General features: G+C 34.3%; 1 protein-coding gene and 1 non-coding gene across 2 annotated transcripts in view; both read left to right on the plus strand.

The window, feature by feature from the left end:
• The window catches only part of LOC136035242 (uracil-DNA glycosylase-like), a 38,187-nt gene that overhangs the window by 8,685 nt on the left and 3,237 nt on the right, over window positions 1–26,265 (plus strand). The window contains exons 3-5 of the mRNA XM_065716902.1: window positions 1,534–1,727; window positions 13,809–13,897; window positions 22,866–23,044. Of these exons, the coding sequence (XP_065572974.1) occupies window positions 1,534–1,727; window positions 13,809–13,897; window positions 22,866–23,044 (462 nt within the window). The remainder of the gene's footprint in view (window positions 1–1,533; window positions 1,728–13,808; window positions 13,898–22,865; window positions 23,045–26,265) is intronic.
• Trnap-agg (transfer RNA proline (anticodon AGG)) lies at window positions 9,497–9,568 on the plus strand. Its single transcript has one exon. It is a non-coding gene; the product is annotated as a tRNA-Pro (tRNA).

The following is a 26,265-nucleotide window of genomic DNA, read 5'->3' on the forward strand; positions in this document are numbered from 1 at the left end:
ATTTTTCAGTGATTCCATTTCTGTCGTATTTGCAGATTTAGAAGGTGTACTCATTTCCTCTTTTGAAAGTTTTAAAACAAGAGAATCTAATCTTGAACTGATAGATTTTAGAATTTAAAAGCACCTTAAATATCAGGGGAAAAAACTGACCTGAGCAACTGTGGCGAAACAGGAAACATAGAACATTTTACAATTTTGCCGTTAACAAGGATTATATTTTTACTTGGTGATAAGGTTTCAAAGGTAGTTAATTTGGAAAAATATTAATGTCGAACATATTATGAAGTGTAATGGACCACTATTTTTCTTGTTTTCCTTATGTTAAAAACGAGCATGGATTAATTTTAAAAGAAATTATCTGCTCAAAGTAAAGAACAAATTTGATACTTAAAACAAGCAACAGTTATAAATTATAATTATAAATTATAATTATATTATAAATTAAATTATTATATAAATATATAATATATAATATAATAAATATAAATTATTATATAAATATAATTAAATTATAAATTATAGTTTTTTTTTTACAACAACGCCACTTATGCTCACTGCTAAATATGCCAAGTTCTGTGCCTTAAAAGTGAGAAGTCCTCATCATCAGCTATCAATCACTTTTTTTTTCTTTTTTTGTAGCCCTACCTTAGATGGTCATTGAAAATGTTTTTCAGTCTTATCACAGAATGGCCCAACTCTTTTCCTCAAATTAAAACTTTTTTCTTATTCAACCAACTTTTCCTTTTATTGCCTAGCTATTTTCTATTCATCATGTGACCCTAATCTGCTTCGCTATGGTAAAAGCTGAAGCTCCCAGTTATTGGCGACTTGAGGCGGGAGGGGTTAGACCTGGTATCAACTGTTTAATCGTGGGTAGTTTTATGGCTCTACCTTGTAGGCCTAGTGAAGGCATTCATACCCTAAGAACTATATTTGTCCGATTGATGCTAACATTGGTGCACACAAATGGGAGGAGAGGGGAAGAAATATTCCCTGAGGTCTGTCATTTGATTTGATGTTATGCAGACTTCTCCCAAATGTCCCAGTGTACAGGGATGAATATCAAACCTTTAATGAATCAAAACAATATTAATCAAACAGTTTAATGTATTCAAGCTACTATGTGAATGAATTGTATAGTTGATTTTCTGCTGAGAAATTTTTTCTAAGGACCATAGCGGGTCTATGGTATTTTTCACGCCCTTTACCAGCCCTACCAGATTTTAGCTGGAAAGTAGGGCTATTGCATCTTGTTTAGGCTGAATTGTGCAAGAACTTCTATAACTAGAGCAGCAAAGGGGTCAGCTTCCCGTTAATACCACCCAACTTCCAACTTTTCAACAGAAAGGATTTGAATATAATTTAAAAACACATCTCAACAAGAAAAGTAGATTTTATTCAGTTGTATAACTGATACAGTAGGTTTTTTTTTGTTGCGAAAAGAAAAGAAAACAACTATCAGGATTCAGTTTTTGTTCAGCTCAGATTCAGTTCGTATTCTGGTTTTAATCTTTTTTTTAAATTAATTTTCAGCTACATGATTTTGTAAGCAAAGAGCGTAAAACAAAAACTATATATCCCCCTGAAGACCAAGTTTTCAACTGGACAAAACAATGTCGCCTCGAGGAAGTCCGTGTTGTCATTATTGGACAAGATCCATATCATGGACCGAATCAAGCTCATGGACTATGTTTTAGCGTTCAGAATGGAGTACCTCCTCCTCCAAGGTAATCCTAAAGAAAATAAGTCCTAAAAGAAAATTTCATGGAAATGGGTCGAGTTCTAATTTAATGGGGTTCAATTCCAATGGAATGCAAGTTCTAATGGAATGAAGTGGAATGGGGTGGAGTTGTAATTCAATGCAATGGAATGAGGTTCATGAAAATGGGTAGAGTTCCAATGGAATGCATTGGATTGGGGATGAGTTCCAATGGAATGCAGTGGAATGGGGTGAAGTTGCAATGGAATGCAGGGGAATGAGGTTCATGGAAATGGTTTGAGTTTCGATAGAATGCAACGCAATGAGGTTGAGCTCCAATGGAATGTGGTTGAGTTTCAATTGGATTCAGTGGAATGAGGTTCAGTTTCAATGGAAATGGGTCGAGTTTTAACGGAATACAATGGAATAGAGTTGAGTTTCAATCAAATGCAATAGAATGGGGCTGAGTTTCAATGGAATCCAGTGGACTGAGGTTCAGTTCCAATGGAAATGGGTCGCGTTCCAATGGAATGCTGCGAAATGAGGTTGAGCTCCGATGAAATGCAATGGAATAGGGCTGAGTTCCAATGGAATTGAGTTGAATGAAGTTCAGTTTCAATTAAAATGGGCCGAGTTCTAATGGAATACAATGGAATGGGGTTGAATTCCAATGAAATGCAATGGAATGGGGTTGAGCTCCAATGGAATTCAGTGAGATGTGGTTCAACTTTAATGGACATTGGTCGGGTTCCAATGGAATGCAACGTAATGAGGTTAAGCTCCGATAAATGAAACGGAATAAGGTTGAGCTCCTATGGAATTCAGTGGGATGAGGTTCAACTTCAACGGAAATTGGTCGGGTTCCAATGGAATGCAACGTAATGAGGTTAAGCTCAAATGAAACGCAATGGAGCAAGACTGAGTCCCAGTGGAATGCAATGGACAGGGGTTCAGTTCCGATGAAAAGGGGGGTGTTTTGCAAAGAGATAGGGCTGAGTTTCAACGGGATGGGGGTGAGTTCAAATTAAATGTTCTGGACTGAGCTGATTTCCAATGGGATACAATGAAATAGGGCTGAGTTCCAATGCAATGCAACGTAATGCGGTTGAGTCACGGTGAAATACAATTAAATGAGGCTAAGTTCAAATGGATTACACGAAATAGGGCTGAGTCCCTATGAATTGCAGTGGGATTGGGTTGGGTTACAATGTGTTCTTGTATTCTCATGCTTAGTTACTTAGTGTTACTATGTTACTATGTCTTGTATTCTCATGCTTAGTTACTTGGTCTAAGAAATTATTGGACTTTTTGACCAGATAATTTTTTTTAACTGTAGTACAAAACAAAAATGAACCTGGATTGTTTTATCTCTTGCTCACTTGTCACGTTATTTCCTACCACTTTTAACTTTGGAGTAAATTGCTCTTAGAGGGGAAATACCTCCCTGTTGAGTTGTGTTTTGGGGTAAAAAAAGAAAGAAAATTGGATTTCTATATCATTCCGTCTTAAATGGCGAAAAAAGAAGGAAAATAAACAAGAAATAGAAAAAATAAACCAAAATGGAACTCTTGAAGAGATCATAGGTGCTGTTTTTTTTAGGGAGAACAAGAACCAAAGTCATAATTTTAACAACCAATGAAAGAGGAACTTTGGAGATGTAACGTAACGTATGTAATGGTAAATTAATGGATTAAATTACATTTAGGAAGTAATGAATTAAAAACAAGTTATACATCTCAGGGCTGTTTCCAGAGAGTGTTATTGGATTTTAACCTCCACCTCCCCTTCAAAATATCTCTCCGAATCGTGAATTGCTCTTAAAAATGAAAATATAAGAAATATACCTCCTAAAAACCTAAAAAAAATTGTCTGACTCGTGAAAGGGTCTTGAAAGTGCAGATAAACACTTAAATGCAGCTCGAGCTGTAACTCTTTCATTCTTTGGTAAGCCTCCCTCCCCCCTCCTCCGATTTTTTTTTATCAAATACGAATCTGCTTACTTCTAGAACATTTCAAATTGGACCCAGATAAACTTACACCTTTAATTTCACAAAGTGGGCTCTGTATAAACGGAAAATTGATCATTTATTGTAGAAGAATTTATTGTACAATGTATTTCTCCCATTAGGGTATTTCTAGAACCACCAATTTCTAATCGTAATTTTATTCACTGCCTGGGCATTACATTGACAAAAAAATCTCACCATACTCTGGGAATGGGCTATCCGTGATGGTATCTTCCCAATCAGGAACAATCCGCAGTTGTTTTTAAGATATATAGTTGCTAGGTTAATTACACCTACCGAAACGTTGACACTATTGACCCCCCTGTGCGTCATATAAATCTGGCATTTCGTCATCCTTATCTCGTATCCTTATAAAAATAGTTAGGGTTGTGTTAGCATGCAGAATTAACAAAAAGGGTATTGTGCCCTTTTGACAGACATGTTTTCTTATACAGTGGCGTAATTGCATCAAAATCCTAAGAAATGAGGCAATATTGGGCCAATATTCCCAAATCAAGTGGAAATGACAGTTAAAAATGAGCCATATAGTTCCATAAAGGCGAAGATATACTAAGAAAACTGACCCGTTTCTCTGGATGCTTGAACCATGCAGGTTTATCTTAGCTTTGACGAAGTTTTTTGCAGGAACTAAATTTCGGCTGGGTCTGAGAGGATCTGAATTTCCACTGGGGTCTGAGAGGGAGGGGCATAAACTATGGTCTGGATGGGGAAGTTGCCCCCCTCCCCTGCCCCATAGTAAATTACGCCTTACTATTAAGTATACGCAAAAAAGAGGTTAACAAAGGTTGGAGCTATTAGTTTTGTTCCTATTTTATAATTAACCTTATGGTTTTGTAACTATACCTTTTATTATGGTTTTATAATTATACCTTTTGATTATTGGATTAAGTTATTATATTATACATTTAAATTAGAAAATTATGTTTGTTGATACTGCAGTTTAAACACGCAGTTATTAAAAAAGTACTTAAAAACGGCAGATATGAGTCTGAAGTTAGTTTTTTTTAAAAACTAGGCATTGACATGAGCGAACTTTCGCTCCGCCAGCCGGATTCCATGTCGCTTAGTAAAAAATAAAGTTGTGTTTTCAGGCACCGGGTTTGAAGCGTGTTTTGTGTGGGTTCGGCAAAAATCGTTTTCAGGCTCTCCTCAACCCAACTAAACTTTAAAGCGTTTTCATCTTCCCAGTCCCAACCGTGTTGGACACGGGTTTTTCAAAATTGTAACGCGCCAGATGGTTGAACACTGGTTCTGAAAAGAACCAAACCCTTGTTGAATTCTACCTTGTTGAACCTTGTAAATTGAAAATTGTAACGCATTAACTAAGCATTATTATCAATGCTTATATATATATATATATATATATATATATATATATATATATATATGTATATATATATATATATATATATATATATATATATATATATATATATATATATATATATATATATATATATATATATATATATATATATAATATAATTATATAATATAATATTATATAATATAATTATATAATATAATTAAATTATATCATACAAATATTATTAATTAAGCATTATAACTAAGCATTAACTAAGGAGCGACCCGGCTCAATAGTAACCGAAACTCTAAAAAACAGAATCCTGATACCAATAGTTGTATCAAAAGAATTGCATTTTGATGCTGATTTTAAATATATAAGTTTCCTCAAGTTTAGTTTTACCCATCAAAAATTACGAGCCTGAGAAAATATTCCTTATTTTAGAAAATAGGGGAAACACCCCTAAAAGTCATAAAATCTTATCGAAAATCAAATCATCAGATTCAGCGTATTAAAGAACTCTACTGTAGAAGTTTCAAGCTCCTATCTACAAAAATGTGGAATTCCGTATTTTTTTTTGCCAGAAGTCAGTCATCGATGCATGTTTATTTGTTTGTTTGTTGTTGTTTTTTCCCAGGGGTGATCCTATCGATCCAGTGGTCCTAGAATTCAACAAGGTTTCAACAAGGTAGAAATCAACAAGGTTCAACAAGGGTTTATATCTTCTCAGAACCAGTGTTCAACCATCTGGCGCGTTACAATTTTCAATTACAATTTTTAATCAAAACGATAATCTGCACAAACAATGTCAAATTCTGTGTTGGATGTGGCTGCCCTGAAAACAGAGCTCAGGTCTTCACATCGGTATTCTTTTCGTTTCTGCGTTAGTTCAAGCTAACCTCAGGCAAATGCGAAAACGAACAAGTGGCTTCGTCGCTTAATTTCCGGCCGGTTTGTCTTACTGAAAGGGAAACTCGCTGAAATTTCTCTCGAAAATCTACAATAGGACTCCTTTGGGTATCTGTCTGAAATTAAACCTAGCAGTACACTTCTACCTACGAATTATTGAAAAATCATACATAAATTTAGGCTGGAAAAATATAGTTTTTCGAGCTGGATAAAGGCTTTTGGGTGTGAAGCGAAATGCTCCGATTTTTACTAGTTTTCGTATAAAAGAAACATTTAGATTTTAAACTTGATTTAAACCATTGTTATATTTTCATTTCATTTCATGGTATATTTTCATTCCATTTGAAATATGGCTGTTTCCTACTGTCCAACCAACGCAGGAAATGGCCCGATTAACAAACGAAATTTTGAAAAAATTGTGTATTGGTTTTCAGAACCCCTTTAAATGGCTCTTGGTGGTCGATAGTCTATGAAAGATCCATTATTAGTGTGAATCAAATCCAGAAAAATAACTTTATGTTTAGATTCGTGATTAAGACTGAGTCAAACATGTACGTAGTAGGGGGAAGGGGCCTATGTACCGATTCTTAAACGCGATGCTTAGGAATTGTTTATTGGTTTTTCGGAACCCCTTTAAATCGATTTTGAACCCCCTATGGGTACTTCGATCCTATTCTGGGGAACTATTTATGCAGATTATTGGTGGTCGATAGTCTTAGGAAGGCCCATTATTAACGTGAATCAAATCCAGAAAAATAATTTTATGTTTAGATGCGTGAATAAAATTGATCAAACACGTACGTAGTAAGGGGAAGGGACCCAATTGCTAAACGTGAAGATTTGTGCGCTTCTTCTAGAGTTTCTTATAATTTTTATTTCATATGTCCGTTTTTGGTGCTTTTATCAACAGCAGTCCCCCGCCTCCTAAACGGACTTTTTTTTTTACTAACCTTGGTTGAATTTTGTACCTCCTGTTTTGATTTTGTGGGATAAATAAGCAATTGTTAAGGAAGTTCGTAATATACAAATAACGAATTCCGGGTAAGAGCCGAAACAATTAACGAACACAAAGCCAAGTGGATTTAGTTTATTTTTTCTGAAAATAAATTTGATTGTTTCCAAATTTAATTCGTTAATATGTTGAAGAATATTGTGTTTCAGGTCTTTTGTTGCATTCCTACAATTTGAAGGTGAAATATACTTATGGCAATGCTTGCCTCTGAGGGTGGACCAAATATTTGTCCGTCTTGCCCCCCCCTCCACCAAGAAGACAACATAAATATTTTTTTAAAGATTGACTTTCGTCCAGTATTTGGATACAATAATACTATTAAATTTAAAAAAAGTTTATCAAGTTGATCTATCTTTTGTAGGTTTCTACCCCCCCCCTAGAAAAGTTTATTTGGTTGCCCTTGTTTCTTATTCTTTTAAATGGAATAAGCTAACTCCTGTTCTCTATTTTAAGTGCTGTTGAATGTAAGGCCTAACCTTAAGACACTCCTTATGGACACTCCTTATTCCCAGAGTTGTCGAATATACAAGTACAGAGCCATTGTTTGGGTTGGCGGCACCCGGGGCAAATTAAATAGATCCCCCGATTCAAATATAAGCATAAACGCTGAATCGAAGTAAAAAATTTGATCAAAGTGGGCAACCCCCCAGCTGTGGCGCCCGTGGTAACTGACCCAGTCCCCCTCTCTTTTAGCAGCTCTGCACAAGTATAATATTCAGAGAATAATGTTTTGGCCGGCGTTTTCAGGCCCATCTCCATTTGATTTTTACCGCCAACCTGTAAACGCCTATCAGTCCCCATCAGGTATATGCGCATAATTTTTGGAGACTATGAGGATTATAATTTAAAAATTGTTGATGATTTTAACATTTGTATTTTTCTCTTAGTTTTGTTAATAGGAAAATAAATCTGTGAACCAAGATTAGAATTTTGGAAGCTACAGTGATGACAGTGGTCAAGTATGGTTCTAAAGCTTGGGCGCTCCGAAAAACGGAGTAGGATTTGCCCGATATTTGGCACGTACGCAGGGGGGGGGGGCTTCGGGCCTGGCTTCCCCCGAAATTTTGTGAAATGTTTAATTTCCTCATGGTTTCTTAGGATTTCTGGCAAAAGTAGGACATTTATTAAAAATCTAGATACATGTGTGAAGCCTTTTTTGGGGATTTTACAGCATGCAATTATCCGGTCAAGTCACTGCCCAATTATTAACCCATTTTCTGTCTAACTTTTTACCCTCTTTGAAGTAATTTAGCAAAATAGAATTATCCTTAATATTAGGGCGTTTATCCCCCCTTTTCAGGATAAAGTACAGCTTTTAATGGATCAATTTTGGAAACTATCATTTTTTATTTAAATCTACGTTTTTGCAATAGAAGAACTACCCCCCACAGCATCCATATTGCACTGTTAACCTTAAAATTTCCCTTTCAGTGGGGTATAATAGATTAATCAGTGGTTCTAAATCGCTATGAACACAACCTGAGCCTAAAACGTACTTTTGAGGCTTCAGTCTTCTTCCCCTCATCCGCTACAATACTACAGATTAAAGTTAATCTGTATTTTCCGATATACGTGCTTTTTGCATTACTAAATAAAAAAAGTGTTACTTTATATCTGCTGTTTCAAAGGTTTTGCCCCCCCCCCCCCGAAAACATTCCTGCACAAGTGACTGCCCGATGTTCTCCAGAGAAATTGCCTACGGATTGTTTTGGGCACCCTACTGACTGACTGTATTTAAAACAGTAGGCTGTACGAAATGTGGGGTTCAATCCCGCTTTCTAGGGCTATAATGATAGGGAGGTGGAGATGGATAGGGGACGTTCTTTGGATGAAAGATGGCAGATTGCCAAAGGCTGTCCTTTTTGGCCAACCGTCTAGGGTAAAAAAAAGCAGGTCGTCTTCGGTTGGAGTCGGAGAATGTCGTAAGCAAAGATTTAAGGGAAAATGGGAACTTCCTGGGAGGGTTTAAAGAGTGAGGCTTGGATAGGTTGGGATAGAAAAGTAGTTTGGGTAGCAGTGTTGGCCTCAGGTGGTTGAGTAGTAGCAATATTCAGCAAAATCACTCCGACTGAACAGAATGTCTCGAGTCCACTCAGCATAACTGATTTTAAAAAAGAAAATCAAACAAATTTATTATTAGGGTTATATACGTGTCTGTCAGGGGGAGGGGGTGCTTTGTCAGCGTAAAGAAAATTATGTTGACAAGGAGAATAAAATAAAGAATCTAATGGTACCATTCTATTTTATGTTAGTGTAGTATAGAGTATAGGAGTATATACGGGACAAGCAGGGGGAAGGGGCCTGGTGAATCATCACAAACGTTACTTGAGTGTAAAAAAGAGCATAATCTTAGCAATCTAAAAATGCTTTTCGTTTATTTTTTTATTATGTCTCTTTATGGAGAATCCATATTCTAGGTATTTACGGTTTTTTCTCTACTTTCTAAAACGCACGCAAGTGCTCTGTCTCCCATTATTTAATTAACATAAATGAAAGATATTGTATCTTTGATGTTTATTTATTTGAAACTTATTTTATAGTACGGGTCGTTGGTCTAGGGGTATGATTCTCGCTTAGGGTGCGAGAGGTCCCGGGTTCGAATCCCGGACGACCCCAATTTTTACAAGCAGAGAAACTGTCAATAAAAGTTGATTATGAATGTGTTGGTACAGGAATTTAAATTACTCTCAAAATTAACATTTTCCCTCCAAATTATCAAAATATGTAAACTTTTGTATTTCGAAGCTTAGTCTTATATTGTCCAAAAATTTAATTTCTTAGAACTAAGAAAACTAAATACAAGGCTCTCGAATCGATTATGAATTTGACTCTTATGTCAAGGTCTAAGAGTTTACACATGGAAAGGAGATGTGGTGGGGTCTCTTGGGTTGATAATGCTTTTTAAGCCCAACGATTAATATAGATTTGTTTTAAATATTACAGAGAAACTAGATACTTTCCTAATTTACATGGTCTTTTATTTTTTAAAGCCGAAAACAATTTAAAAAAGAGGACTTCTGTTGCTATAAGCTGTAGGTTTTGGCAAGTTTTATTACTGTTTTAACCTGGACTGAATTTTTTCAAGGAATTTCCGAGTTTTAACTCCTCCACTCGACAGGCCGACTCGTAAATTGCAAAAAAAAACTATTTGTTTTAACTCCAATAAAAAAATTAAACTCTTCTGGTAAGTTATTTATGTCGCCCAGTTCTTACTTGAAAGTGTTAGAAAAAGGTGATGACAGAATGTTCTGCTGGTACCTTCCCCTAAAAAAAACAAGATCTGGCCAATGGTTTTAACCCCTCTCATTGCCTACCAAACAACTTGTATAAAGATTTACTGTCTCCCCTCTCCCTTTCAGGCCAAGATTTCGGTCTAATTCCTCTCCAGATTAGGTTTCTGGATACACCCAGGCTGTCTGTTTATGTTTGGTTGAGGGGCGTCCTCTGTCAGAAATCACTTACGCTAGCTTGCGCGTGCTAAGTGTGACATACTCCCTGATGCTAGCCGGCAGATTATTCCAAACAGAAGGCCCGAGGTTATGAACCATATATAATGATCTGACTGTTTTTCTTTTTTCATGGCTTAAAGTTGAGAATTTATTGTATCACAATTATGGTGCTCCTGAACCACAATTATGATCTTCACAAGAAGAACAGTCCTAATGTCAAAACTTAAAAGGAGCAGAGACGCCAATTGCGGGGGGAGGAGAAAGTTGTATTTTTGAAGATGTGTCGGGAAAGGGGGCAATTTTGTGATTTACTGTAATGGAGAAGCAAAAAAACCCTTTCTAAATGAAAATTACTTAATGAAAAATCTTTACCGAGGGGCACCCCAGCTAGTGCTCCTCAATAGAAAGAACAAATGGAAATTTTTGAAGAAAGTCAAATTCAAAAATATATCAGACACCCTAATCGTTTGTCTATGGGGAATAGGGTAAAATATTTACTAAACTAGATTCTTTAAAAGAATCCCCTTTTCCCGTGCCCAAAAATCTATTATTTTACCATTTTGTTTAAGAAATCTTCTAGACTGAACAGGATTTTGACTGTCATAAGTTGTGTTAATTCACACAATTTAGTGGGGGGTGTACTTTCGATATCTATGGAGGCATATTTATCATTGACGATGATTTCAATCCCTGTTGAAAATGCACTTAGAGAAGTAAAAAAAAAAAAAAAAAAAAAAAAAAAAAAAAAAAAAAAAAAAAAAAAAAAAAAAAAAAAAAAAAAAAAAAAAGAATGAAGGCACGTATAATTGCATTTTGTATTGATTTTATTCAATGCTTGAAATTTCCAGTGTCTTTGTGGGGTTTCAATTCCTCCTCATTATTCGCAGCACTGTGTTCGTATATTGCGATGATGCTGATGATGATGATCTCAACCCCTGTACGAAAGTGAACGTACTTAGTGGAGTGAAAAGAACAAAAAAAAGAAGAAAAACAGAAACTGAATGTGGAGGCGCAAAAATATACAAACTTTTGAATTTCGAAGCTTAGTTTTACCAAAAACTGCAAACTATGCAGAACAAAAATAAACAAAAACTGAAACTGATTAATAACTATGTTAACAACTGTATTATATGAGTTATTAACTACATTTTTTTTAGTTATCTTATTATTGTCGGCCAAGGTAAATTTGTGTCTTGGCATAAAGGGGAAATGTTTTGGTAAGTGATAAGCTAAATTAACTTAAAGGACCAAGGACGTCCAAACAAAACGTTCTTGCCCACTCTATACCTACCTTAGCTGTATCATAATTAAAAATTGTGGTTTTCATTTTGGTTGTTTAAAAATTATGAAGTTTTTAAAGTAGTACCGTATTTTCGTCAGTGTTACCGCCATCGTGAAAATAAATCGTGAACTTTAACAACATGTTGATATCTATAACAACAGCACCTTCGAAACAAATCTAAACGTTTTTAAGTGGTTGTGGCTCCATCTGCCAATTTTTAATCAAGTGGCTCCATCTCTTTTAGCTTAGTGTTTGCTAATTTTTCACTCATATTATTTTTTTTTCAAAGTTGTGAGCCCGCTATGACTAAAAACTGTATAACTGCATAAGGAAGATTCTTCATTAAAAATTGGATCCCCTGTTTTTTAATTTATTCCACTTAATGAATTCAAACAATAGACTTAATTTTCATTGCACTTGGTGCTCAAAAAAGGGGTAACAAAATATATGAGGAACTTCTCGAACAAATACAAGTAAATTCACCCTCTTTCCTTATTGTGTTCCTACATTTAGCCTTGGGCTAATGTAGACTATGTATGGATGGCCAGCTTTCTTAAGGTGTACTGACAATTGAAAATATGCTTGGAAGACGCCTATTTATTGAAACTATTTTTGATCTTTAGCATTTGATATGAACTTCGGTAATTTAGCTAATGTATAAAAGTGTAAAATAACTTCGACGTTGAAACGTTACTTTAGCTTGATAGACAAATTTTGTGTTGAAGCGTTTTGTGTTGAAACGTTACTTTGGCTTGATAGATAAATTTTGTGTTGAAGCGTTACTTTGTGTTGAAGCGTTACTTTGTGTTGAAACGTTACTTTGGTTTGATAGACAAATCTTATGTTGAAGCGTTTTGTGTTGAAATGTTACTTTGGCTTGATAGACAAATTTTATGTTGAAGCGTTTTGTGTTGAAACGTTACTTTGGCTTGATAGACAAATTTTGTGTTGAAGGGTTTTGTGTTGAAACGTTACTTTGGCGTGATAGACAAATTTTATGTTGAAGCGTTTTGTGTTGAAACGTTACTTTGGCTTGATAGACAAATTTTATGTTGAAGCATTTTGTGTTGAAACGTTACTTTGGCTTGATAGATAAATTTTGTGTTGAAGCGTTACTTTGTGTTGAAACGTTACTTTGGCTTGATAGACAAATTTTATGTTGAAGTGTTTTGTGTTGAAACGTTACTTTGGCTTGATAGACAAATTTTATGTTGAAGCGTTTTGTGTTGAAACGTTACTTTGGCTTGATAGACAAATTTTATGTTGAAGCGTTTTGTGTTGAAACGTTACTTTGGCTTGATAGACAAATTTTATGTTGAAGCGTTTTGTGTTGAAACGTTACTTTGGCTTGATAGACAAATTTTATGTTGAAGCGTTTTGTGTTGAAACGTTACTTTGGCTTGATAGACAAAATTTATGTTGAAGCGTTTTGTGTTGAAACGTTACTTTGGCTTGATAGACAAATTTTATGTTGAAGCGTTTTATGTTGAAACGTTACTTTGGCTTGATAGACAAATTTTATGTTGAAGCGTTTTGTGTTGAAACGTTACTTTGGCTTGATAGATAAATTTTATGTTGAAGCGTTTTGTGTTGAAACGTTACTTTGGCTTGATAGACAAATTTTATGTTGAAGCGTTTTGTGTTGAAACGTTACTTTGGCTTGATAGACAAATTTTATGTTGAAGCGTTTTGTGTTGAAACGTCACTTTGGCTTGATAGACAAAATTTATGTTGAAGCGTTTTGTGTTGAAACGTTACTTGGGCTTGATAGACAAATTTTATGTTGAAGCGTTTTGTGTTGAAACGTTACTTTGGCTTGATAGACAAATTTTATGTTGAAGCGTTTTGTGTTGAAACGTTACTTTGGCTTGATAGACAAATTTTGTGTTGAAGCGTTACTTTGTGTTGAAACGCTACTTTGGCTTCATAGACAAATTTTGTGTTGAAGTGTTTTGTATTGAAACGTTACTTTGGCTTGATAGATAAATATTGTGTTGAAGCGTTACTTTGTGTTGAAAAATTACTTTGGCTTGATAGAGAAATTTTGTGTTGAGCCATTTAGTGTTGAAACGTTGTGTAAAATGAATAAAAGTGTAAAATAACTTCGACCGTTTTTTTTTTTAGTCTGAAGAACATTTTCAAAGAATTAAGTAGTGACATTCCAGGGTTCAAAGTACCTAATCATGGCAATCTTAGTGGATGGTCAAAGCAGGGTAGGTTTGTTTTGTTCTTTCAGTTTCATAGGTAAGGTAAGGACAAAGCAGATTTTTTTTTATTCTAGCTTAGGAATGTTTTTATTAGGGTTGCTATTAACCTAAGAAAAATATAGAAAAAAAAGATTATGCAAATTGTCCCGAAAAATACTAAACTAAAAAAAATATGATATCTTCATTTAGCTTTTTATTGTCGGAATAATATAAAATTTTCTTTTCAATATTATTTCAAACGTGTTCTTATTTTTGCGTATTTATCTTTTACGAAAAGTAGTGCAACTCAAAATCTACACCAAAACTTAGTTCAAAAGATATTGCAAAAATATAGGCCCTATTTTTGTTTAAATCTAAGAAATGCTGCGAAAAGGTGCACGGCTTTTCTTACAAATCGTCTATTTCTTACGATAAGTCTTTATCGTAAGAAATATCTTGGGCCGCTGTGACATCCCCAACGAAAAGGCTCTGGAATTGCTAGGACTCCAAAACCGTTACGAAACTCTGATAATGAGTTTTGGAAAGTTTTTGCTTTCTAAAACTCAGCACCGTGACATATTATTTCAAACGTGTTCTTATTTTTGCGTATTTATCTTTTACGAAAAGTAGTGCAACTCAAAATCTACACCAAAACTTAGTTCAAAAGATATTGCAAAAATATAGGCCCTATTTTTGTTTAAATCTAAGAAATGCTGCGAAAAGGTGCACGGCTTTTCTTACAAATCGTCTATTTCTTACGATAAGTCTTTATCGTAAGAAATATCTTGGGCCGCTGTGACATCCCCAACGAAAAGGCTCTGGAACTGCTAGGACTCCAAAACCAGTACGAAAATCTGATAATGAGTTTTGGAAAGTTCTTGCTTTCTAAAACTCAGCACCGTGACATTCTACCTGATCAACCTCTACCATCAAGAACGACAAAGCAAGATAAGTTAGTTCCCGTTAAAGCAAGAACAAACCGATATGATAATTCTTTTGTCCCAATTTTCGTCGAAATGTACAATTAGAGTTAATGTTTAACTCTATAAACTATAAATAAGAGTATTTATAGTTTGATTTATATTTACAAGTATAGTTTGATTTTGAATATGTTGTAAAGAAACGCAAATCAGCGATAGCTGTCAAGTTTTTGCTATTAAACCTGTACTACTACTACTTTAGATTGTCATATTTATGAAAAAATTTCGTATCTCTTATATGATTTATTTATATTCATGACCAATAGAATAATTCTGAAATTATCCGCCACTGTTCAATAATACTGTCATTGTGCCGCAAGAAAAAGTTCTAGTATTTGAAAGGCCTCCCTAGCGAACTATGTGGACAACATCCTCAATATCAGTTAAACAGCGTTCCGAATTGAGAAAAATTTTCGAATCATCGATAACGAGCATAAACGAATTGATCTTATATTTAACGCGAGCATGACTGAGTTCTTCGTGTTCAATCACCGCTCACATTTCCTAACAGTTCGTGGTAACGAACTGTAGTAAGGAGCGATCCGGCTCAATAGTAACCGAAAGTCTAAAAAAAGGAATTTTGGTACCAATAGTTACATCAAAAGAATCGCATTTTAATGTTAATTTTAAATATATAAGTTTCATCAAGTTTAGTCTTACCCATCAAAAGTTACGAGCCTGAGAAAATTTGCCTTATTTTAGAAAATAGGGGGAAACACCCCTAAATGGTCGATAGCGAGTATAAATGAATTGGTCTTACATTCAACGCGAGGATGACTGAGGTTCTTTGTGTTCAATCCTCGCTCACATTGCCCAACAAATTTCATCTGGGTGAACATATTACTAAAGCACACGATCCACTGGCACCCTGGCACCATTGGCACCCTGACATGGCAGCATGGTGTACCGATTGGGTCAAATCGTTGCGCCACGCGTCGACTAAAAAAAAAAAAAATTGCCAGACATTTTAGGAAAGCGTACAGTTTACTAGATGTATTTAAGATCAAGTTTAACCTCAGTATCCTAGCTAGCGTGTATAATGCATTCGCTGTACCACGTTTGCTCCCCCTTGCTCCATTTTGGTCTCTTTTTACTGCTTCAGATATTAAAGATATACGCAGGAGCGGATCTAGAGCCAAATATTGTAGGGGTGGGGGGTAATGTTACGAGGTTGCGAATGATCAGAATCTTGGGAGGGAGGGCAATATGACAAGGTCGCCAATGAATGACGAAATTGGCAAATTTATTTTAAGAAATAGGAAAAACAGAAAAAAAACAAGGGATGAGGGTGCCAGAAAAAATCTTGTGGGGCTCGGGTCTCCCTGGATCCGCCAGTGGATATATGGATACGTTTTATAAGTATGCGAAATATTTGCGACAGCTGCCTCTCTGGACTAACAACAGCTCCCTATCCTCGCAGTACGGAACTGCTATTTTAGCGTCTGCTGTGCAGAAAAGAAACGAGAGAAATCCGAAGCGGATTATTGGTGAAAGTACTCTTGAAATTGTCCTTCGATGATCATGTGTTTATCCCAGTGTTAGATTGCCCTTACTTGTATTTTATCTTGTCAGTTCTTCTCTATTTTGGTTTTGTTTGCATTTCTTACAAGTTATTCCTTTCTTTTTGCTTTTATTTATTTATCACTCCATCAATGTTATATTTTTACATTTACGATGGGCACTAAATTTATACACACAGTTATCATTTTTCTAAATAAGAGGTGTATGGGTGAAGGTATGTCTAGAATGTCTTATCCATAATAATTGTCGTTAGTATCTTGTCTAAAAATCATATCTGACATTGCCACCCCTTTTAATAATTGCCAAAAGCCGTTGGCTAAGCTGTTTTCAAAGGGAAGGTCGATATGGCAATAAAGACCAGGAGGATAACCACAATGTTTGAGTATATACTGCCCCGCTGATCTTCCCTTTGAGAACAGCTTAGCAAATGTTTTTTACAATTATCTTAGAAGTGTGAAAATTTCAAATAAAACCTTCAATCGTGATAGTGATTTCGTCATGATTTGTGAGTGATTTCGTCATGGATAGTGATTTTGTCATGATTCGTGAGTGATTTCGTCATGAATAGTGATTTAATTGTAGATTCGGTCTGCTTGATTTTTTTTTACACGCGTGAATCATAATTTTTTAAACTAAAAGTCGCATAATTTTTTCGAAAAGAAAACTGGTTTGTCCTTAATCTCCTTTAAAATTCAGGTGATATAGTTCCTTAAAGGATCACTCCATCTCGTTCATTATATACTTTTTCACTTTTTTTTTGGCCAAATTATTTAGAATTGATTTAAATATTTTAGCTTAACTTATAGAGGTTGGATAATAGATCCAAATTAATGACAGAAAACTCAAAGTTGACAGCTAGGACGAGGGCCTATCTATGAGTTCTTTGGGGTTTACCGAACTTCCCCACAAGAATATTGGCATCTACGTAAACTTAAAATTATGATTCGTAAAATATATAACATCAACTAATCAATCAATCGATTTATTTGAAGAAAAAAACAGAAAAAAACTACAGAAACTTAGACCCCTGCAAAGGCTCTTTGGCCTGCAAGAGTGGGAGACAAAACATTACATTAAGTAAAAGGGCTAATAATAGATAATAGCAAACTTACGTTAATTAAATTACAGCACTAATTAAGCATTAAATTAAGCACTAATTACATTAAATAATAGCACACACAAAAAAAAATGAAAAGAAAATATAGAGGGGAAAAAGAGAAGGGCGGAGAGAACTAACTCTAGGCATAAAAGGTTGTCGGTTAGATCTTTTTCAATTGTCCCTAAGAATGACATAGCCGAATTTTAATAGGTAGAGAATTTCATTTGGAGGCACAACATAAAACTGGATTAAAATCTGATCTTATGGTTTAGTTTTATGAATGAAAATATCCGTGTCATTTGTGAAAGATAAAAGAACCACAAGATCCTTTCGTGGTTCAGGATTTAAAAGATATAATTTGTTTGAAGAAGTTATGGAGGAATCCATGAAAATACTTAAAAATGAAATAAGAGGAAAGAAAGATGTATGTGGACTGACCGTCCAATAAATTAGTGCTGAGCTGGCCTGTCACCTCAGATACTAATTTAACTGCTCTGTTACATATTTTGATAAAAGAGAGGGTAAAAGAAGATAATATTGATAGCCATACTGTTGGACAGTAGTACATATAAGGTTGAATGAGGGAGTGAAAGAAGATCTTTATTATTGAACCAGGGAAACAATGACGAAGCATCTGAAGAACTCCTAGATTTCTGGAGGACTTAAGTTAAACAAGAGCACAGTGATGTTTAAAAAAAAGGTTCTCGTCCAGTAAACTACCCAGGAATCGAGCATGTCCATCAAGGAGACGAGGTATATCACCATGAGTGGTAGAATTAGTTTGAACCAAAGGACAAGATATGGAAAAAGATAAGTAGACTAGATTTGATAGATTTAGGGCAAGAGGATTAGCATTAAACCAAGCAAAGGTTCTTTCTAGGACAGAATACATTCTCATGATAAGGGAAGAGTCCTTAATTTATGAACTTCCAAGAGTACTATCATTTGCAAATGCAAATAGCACTAGATCTTGAGCTGCCTCACTATGTGGGAAAAAATTGTGATCACAAATACTACAATAACTTCGTTTAGTTTGTTCAGATACAGCAATGAAAAGATTATTGATGAATATAAGGAATAAAACGGATCCTAGGATAGACCCTTGAGGGACACCAAAATCAGCACGGAATTGATCTTGAAGCTTAGGGTTAATGCTGATAGACCTTTCAGAAAAATAAGTTTCAAACCAATGATGTTTCCCCAGATCCCTATGTTTTCCATCTTGGAGTGTAGGATAGTATTTGATGTGTTGCCAAGCGCTTTTCTGACATCAAGAAAAACTGTAGCTGGAATTCTACCCTCATCGAATGCCTTGTGAAGGAACTACTGCAAGGCCACTCAAGAATGTTGTATTGAGTGTTTAGGGCGAAAATCAAACTGATTGTAATGAAATTTTGGTTTCAAATGTAATGGTTTTTATCAAGAAACGACATAAGTCTAGAGTACATACATTTTTCAAAAACTTTAGTAAAGACTGATAAAAGAGAAATTGGTCAATAATTAGAAGGATCATTTCTAGAACCACCCGTATGGAAAAATACTAATCTGTCAGATTTTAGGGCACTAGGGAAAGTTATATTCAAAAATGACAAGTTCACAAGAATAGTGAGAGGAGATTGATTGGAGGGTAATATAAACTTTAAAGCCTTAGTAGAAATTTGATCAGGTCCACAAGGGGAAAATCCTATTAGCTCAGAGACGATTCTTTATGCTTCAAACTTGGAAAGAGGATCTAAAGCCTTTGATTTCTGACAAGACGGACCTAGGTACTTTTTGAAGTCACCAGTAGAAACAGCACTAAAAAAAAAAATGAAATTGTTGTTCCTAAGGATGCAAAGTAAGAACAAAATTCATCCATTATGACCTTATTAGTTATTAGTGCCCCCTTAGAAATTTAATTTATTTGGCAAGTTATTTACGACTTAACGAGTTCAATAAATTTCTGTATTTTTTACACTTCTCAAGATAACCGTAAAATATGAGCCATTAATATCTGCTAACTTGGATTTTTAGGGATATATTTGGAATCCTAAATTTTATTAGGAGAAATTGAGGAAACCACTAGAAAGTTTGGGAATAGTGGAAGCACTTAGCTTGGGTTCTGGTATTGGTATGAAACTTAGACAATTATTAACCATTAAACTATTAAATTAGTTGTCATGCGGGTCGCTTTGGTCAAACCAAACTAAATACATGTCATCAAAACAAAATCATTTATTTAGTAATATTTAGAAAACCAATTAGGCATGCAAAAGCGGTGCGTGAGAACTTCAAGCGGTCCTAATATCAGACATTTCAATAATCATTTAGTGCAAAATTTATAACAAAATTATGAGAGCTGTCACACCTGCTATTCATTTATAAATAGTTTAAACTGGTTAAGGATAAACAGGAAGGAGGATTAGTTTTCAGTATCTATGACACGTGCAAAATTGCATAAGATAACAAATGACTCTTAAACAGCTAAGAAAAGGCACGGAACAAGCAACAGCGAAAATTACATCGAATTACTAATAAAATCTAATGTAATAAAAACTACAAGCAAGGTTTAATGTAAAAATTCCGATTAGTGTAAAAGCATTGTGTTTAGTGCGGATATACTATGTATAAATACGAAAAAGTGATGAAAGAGGTAATAAAAACATATAGATTAAATAAAAACAATGTCAATTATCTATAACTAAATTTTCTCCACGTCGTTTTTAATTAATAATTAACTTCTCAAAAACAAATAGGTCCGTTTTTTCATCTGTTTCAATCAACATTTCATCTTTTTCACTGACTATGTTCCCACTTTTACAAAATGTTAATAATATCTAATAAAAATTTAATTTTTAGTTCCAGGTGAGAGCGAATTAACCGCTAACTGTAGTGAAATAGTGTCATTAGTGTATTAATTTAATTTTTGGTTCCAGGTGAGAGCGAATTAACTGCTAACTGTAGTGAATTAGTATCATTAGTATATTATTTTAATTTTTAAAAATTTAATTTTTAGTTCCAGGTGAGAACAAATTAACTGCTAACTGTAGTGAATCAGTATCATTAGTGTATTAATTTAATTTTTAAGAATTTAATTTTTAGTTCCAGGTGAGAACGAATTGACTGCTAACTGTAGTTAATTAGCATCATTAGTGTATTGCCTTCTGTATATTCACCACCAAATTGGGAAAAATGGAAGCTAATGAGTAAAATATCATTAACACTAATTTTTCATATTTTACTCTTTGCTGATTAAAATTAATCATACTTTAGTAATTATTATAATGCGTATAAAGGGTGTATTCCAGGTTGCAAGCCGTAGTAACTTTGCTTTAACTACAGAAGTTACTTAAAGTTGACATCCACCGGTAGCGGTTGTGAAGTAGATACGGAGTTTGTAAGAGTATAATTTTCTTAAGTTTCAATTGTATTCATTACTCCAACATTATAATTTAGTAACGAAAGATATTTTCAATACGTTTCAAGCGCATGGTAATACCAATGATGATAGTGATAGTGATAGTGAATACCAATGATGATAGTGATAGTGAATACCAATGATGATAGTGATAGTGAATACCAATGATGATAGTGATAGTGAATACCAATGATGATAGTGATAGTGAATACCAATGATGATAGTGATAGTGAATACCAATGATGATAGTGATAGTGAATACCAATGATGATAGTGATAGTGATTACCAATGATGATAGTGAATACCAATGATGATAGTGATGCCAAGTAAAAGTTCATAAAAAAAGTAATCTGAAGCTCCTTTTCTGTCGGTCTAGCAACTATGACAAGGTCAGCTTGAGCGAAAAAGCTAGTTTTTCGTAACTTTCAGTTACTTATTGTTAAACCTGGAATGCAATTAACTAAGGTATTAGTATTAAACCGTTCCAATTAGTATTTAATTTGAATAAATACGTATTAAATTAAAATTTTTACCAGGAATATACTCAATGTTTGAATGTTCGATTTTCCCACCCTACTACCGAGACTGCAAATTGTCAAGATAGCGTTTATATTCTTAGAAGGAACATTTTAAATTTTCCTGTTAATGTCATGATGAAGTACAGAGCAGAAAATTACTTTTTGTCTTACTCCTTTGAATCTTTATGGTAATTTTGTTGCAAAAAGTAATTTCCAATTTGGCTAATTAATATGCTTCTGTGTGCTTATACAAAATTGTTTGCAATAATTGTGACGGAGCTAACAAGTCTAGGGTATATGTGGCGCTTTATGCAGAGTAAACAGGCATATGTGAGGGGGGCTACCGTTTCCTCGATTATGCTGTTTACGCTAAAGTTTCACTTTTTGTCCCAATTCTTTAAGAACGACTATTGAAAGACAATGGCCTGAAACTGGATTGAGAAGCTTTTTAAGGCACTAAATAACTTTATTCTAAAGAGCGAGGAGTAAACTATGGGGCACAGAGCCGTTCCTAGGACTGATGGCGCCCCAGAAGAAAAATTAGTTACAGCGCTCCGTCTCCCGACTCCAATATAAGCAAAAAAGTCGAATCAAAATGTGATCAAAGTGGGCAATTCCCCAGACGCGCCCCCCTCAGCTACGGTGCCCAGGGTAGTTGAATCGGTTGCCCCTCTCCCTGAATGGCTCTGGTGGGGCACATCCCTTATATATGGAATAAGTTCTGTTTGTTTTGATTTTTAGTATTGCTCCTTATTTTCGGACGAAAAAACTTTTTTGATAAATCCTATTATCAGATTTAATGTTTCTTAGAGAGCAGAAGTTACAAAACGGCAATATATAAAATAAAATGGGAAATATAAGATTTTCTCGAGAAGGGTAGTCATGATGAGATAGAATATATAAAATAAAATGGGAAATATAAGATTTTCTTGAGAAGGGTAGTCATGATGAGATAGCCATGACAGGAGATAGCCATGATATAGCCCACCAAAAAATTCTGAGATTTGGCTTATTCTATTTGTAAAATTGATATACATCTTAGATGCAGAATAAATCGTAATTAGAATTACGAACAATATATTTTTTTTCAGTTATCATGAAAGGTTACATTAATAGCTTACAGTACCATGGACATCAAAATATAAAGATTTTTCGCCCTTTAAACCCCGCTCAGGGCCCTTTATATATATATGAGATTAGCGATTTAAAAAATTTTTCTTTTGATTGTTTTAAAATTTTGAAGTTTTTAAGACAGTCCCACATTTTCGTCAAAATTGCCACCTCGAACCGAGGAAATAAAGAATATTTTTTTCAGGTCTTTTCAAGTGATGGAGGGCAATGATGGGGAAGTTGATTCGTTCTTTTTTGCTAGGGGCGAAAGTATTTAACTAGTGTTCGTATTAATCTTGGGATGGAAATGAAGTTAATAATATGAATTCTACTGCGTTTTCAGTAAAAGTATATTTTTCTGGTTTGCAGGAGTACTTCTGCTCAACGCTTGTCTAACTGTCAGGGCCAATCAGCCCAATTCGCACGCTAATAATGGCTGGGAAAACTTAACAGATGCCGTTATTAAATGGATAAGCGATAATTTAGATGGCGTTGTCTTCTTGCTTTGGGGAGCTTACGCTGACAAAAAAGCAGTTATAGTTAACAAGGTAATACTTGAGAATGTACTGTTGACAAAAAGGGACCGACTGATTTACTACAATTTTTTTTAGATGTAATATTGTTTTTTTTTTAATTTATTTGTTATATATATATTTTATATTCTTTTATATAGATATTTCATACAGATGAATGTAGATATTTTTATATAGATAATGTATTTTTTTTTAATCATAAAAATTATTTTATCGGAGCATTTCTATCAGATAGGGTACACAATTGATATTTGGATCTTAAATTTAATCTTTAATAAAGCAATTAATTTTTTTAACTTATAATAGTTTATAATAAAATATATATTTAACAGTGTATATTACGATACTTATATGTGTAATGCTTTATAATAAATACCAATGTTTATAATAATTTATAAAAAAAATCTTATAATATTTTATTAAAATCTGTAACATTCAATCAAACCCAAATCTGTAACATTCAATCAAACTCATGTAGCAAGGGAAAGAAAGGAGAGATAAAAGATTTACATACCCCTTCTTAGCATAGCAGGTGATATTCACTATTTAACGACAGGGTTTTGTCTCTAACACTTTTAACAAATTCGATTACTTTTTAATCCAACAATGATTTGATTAAAAATACCAGACAAATAATTTAGTGATGATAATGGACTAAATTGCCGCAAATTTTGCTATTTTTCATGATTTGACAAGTTTACAGTCAAGGTTGAATAAGGTCAGAAGCTTAGAAAACCTAAGACTATAGGTAACTTGTAAGAGTTGGAAATGACACTGTTGCCAAAAGAAACTATTAATGTCATTTAGTATTTTTACACTACTCCATGTGTCATTCATACACATTTCATACACGTGCAACAAGCATTCTACTTACACAGAATACACTACTACTGCTACTACAAACAACTCACCACAGCATCAAGCCAAATAAGCCTAACACAGTTACGCTCGCTCCTCCACCATCTCAATCTATTCAAAGCCTCCCTTTGTACATCTTCCCGCCAAGTTCCTATTTTCCTAAAATCTTTCTTTACGGCATCCTCCCACACCACACGCAGACGAACTGGTTTCTGTTTAGCCCTAGATGGCTGGCCGAAAAGGACAATCTTTGGCAATCTGTCATCCTTCATCTAGCCATTTTAAATCTTTCTCTTACAATAGTCCTAGAAAGCGGGATTGAACTACATTTTTCATACAGTTTACTGTTTGGGATACGGTCAGTTAGCCGGGTACCCAAATCGATCTGTAGGCAATTTCTCTGAAAACACTGTCTGGGGGCCCACAGACATGGTTATTATTCCTTTGCAAAGACAAATCTCTTCGCTGTAGCTTGGAAGATTGCCAGATGCCTCGAATTTCTTATTCCGACAGGAATTATATCCTATGCACAGGGGGTAAAAATTGTAATTGAAAAGGAATGCTTGTCGATTTCTAAATCGATTTACCAGATTTAAAGCTCCTCGTGTATCATAACTGTAGAAAGGATAGGAAAAAAATGTGAAAGTGTAATATTCAGGATCTCTAGTTTTGAAATAAATATAACGTTCGGGGTGCAGGGGTGGTTTTAGCTCTCTTGCGCCCGGGATGAAATCTTGATTAGCCCCCCCCCCCCCTGTCTCCCACAAATTTTTCAGGCCAAGCTTACTAATAAAATTATTTCGGTTTTTTAATTGATTAATAATTTATGTTTTAATTATTTTTTAGTTTATTATTTAAAATATTAAATTATTTAGGTAAAATCTGGAGGGTAAGGTATCTGAGGTATATCTATATCTTAGGTATCTGGAGGTAAAAATTGTAATTGCGAAAGGAGTGCTTGTCAATTTCTAAATTGATTTGCCAGATTTGACGCTCCTTATATATCATAACTGTAGAAAGGATGGGAAAACAGTATTTTTCGAAAAATGAAGGAGGTGCATTATTGAAATGTTTTTGTTTTTTAAAGTGTAATATTCAGAATCTCTAATTTTGAAATAAATATAACGTTTGGGGTGCAGGGTTAGTTCTAGCTCTCTTGCGCCCGGGATAAAATCTTGATCAGCCCCCCCCCCCCCTGTCTCCCACAAATTTTTCAGGCCAAGTTTTACCAAAATGTTCATTTACTAACAAAATTATTGTCGGTTTTTAATTGATTAATAATTTATGTTTTAATTATTTTTTAGTTTATTATTTAGTTATGAATTATTCACATTTTTTATTTTATTAATTAATCAATAAGTTATTTATTATGTTTATTTATTAGCTGCGCTCTTTACTTTATGTTAATAAAAATAAAATTGAAAAAAAAAACTAAGTGACTATAACTATTTGATTATTTATCTGAAATTGTGAGCCCCTAAAATTTCTGCGCCTGAAAGAGGGGGCACTTGCCCTCTTTTCCTTCCCTAAAACCGCCTCTGTCGCGGTAACACTTTCAGAAGATGTTTTAATCTGTAAATTTAAAGAAGCTCGTGATGAAATCTGGTTTTTGGAAAAATTTATTTAGTAGCTTTTTTACTTAACCTTTACTAAGTGTCCTCAACGGAAGGGGGGTTGATTTTTCAATAAATGTCAGTTTAAATGCACAAATGCTTTCAAAAATTACGTGTAAACAGTTTCCCGGATGCACATTTCTCTAACGTTCTGGGTGGTACTTTCAGAGGTTGTTCTCATTTTGGATTTGCAAATTTAAGAGGCTTGTGATGAAATCTTGTGTTAGGAACAATTTATTTAATAGCATTTTCCCCTTAATCTTTACTAGGTGTCCCCACAGAGGGGCATTGCTATTTCAACACATATCAGTTCTTAACATAAAATATAACATGTCAATTCTTAATTCTTCATATATAATTAAAATGTCAATTCTTAATTCTTGATATAAAATTCGTTGATGCTTTGTGAAACCAAATTTTACTGGAAAGGCTCAACAGCTTTTTTAATATTATTATAAATAAAATTATATATTATTTTTTTTATATTATTGTAAAAATATTATAAAAATATTATGCATTACAACACTACACAAAATTACTTGTCCATTTAGAGCAACCATAAGATGTATTGGTAAAAATAGTAAAATAAAGCAATTGAAAAATGTTCTCTGAGGCTAGGCCTTTGAGGGAGCAAAGTACTCACAAAGGTCTTGGTAATATATGGCTATTTATCTTCCAGATTGAATGCACTCTGGTTACCCCAAAAAACCCAGTTAAAGGTGATTGAAAAACCCAGTTAAAGGTGATTGAAAAACCCAGTTAAAG

Source organism: Artemia franciscana, chromosome 14 (genome assembly GCF_032884065.1).
Source record: "Artemia franciscana chromosome 14, ASM3288406v1, whole genome shotgun sequence".
In the NCBI taxonomy this organism is placed as follows: domain Eukaryota; kingdom Metazoa; phylum Arthropoda; class Branchiopoda; order Anostraca; family Artemiidae; genus Artemia; species Artemia franciscana.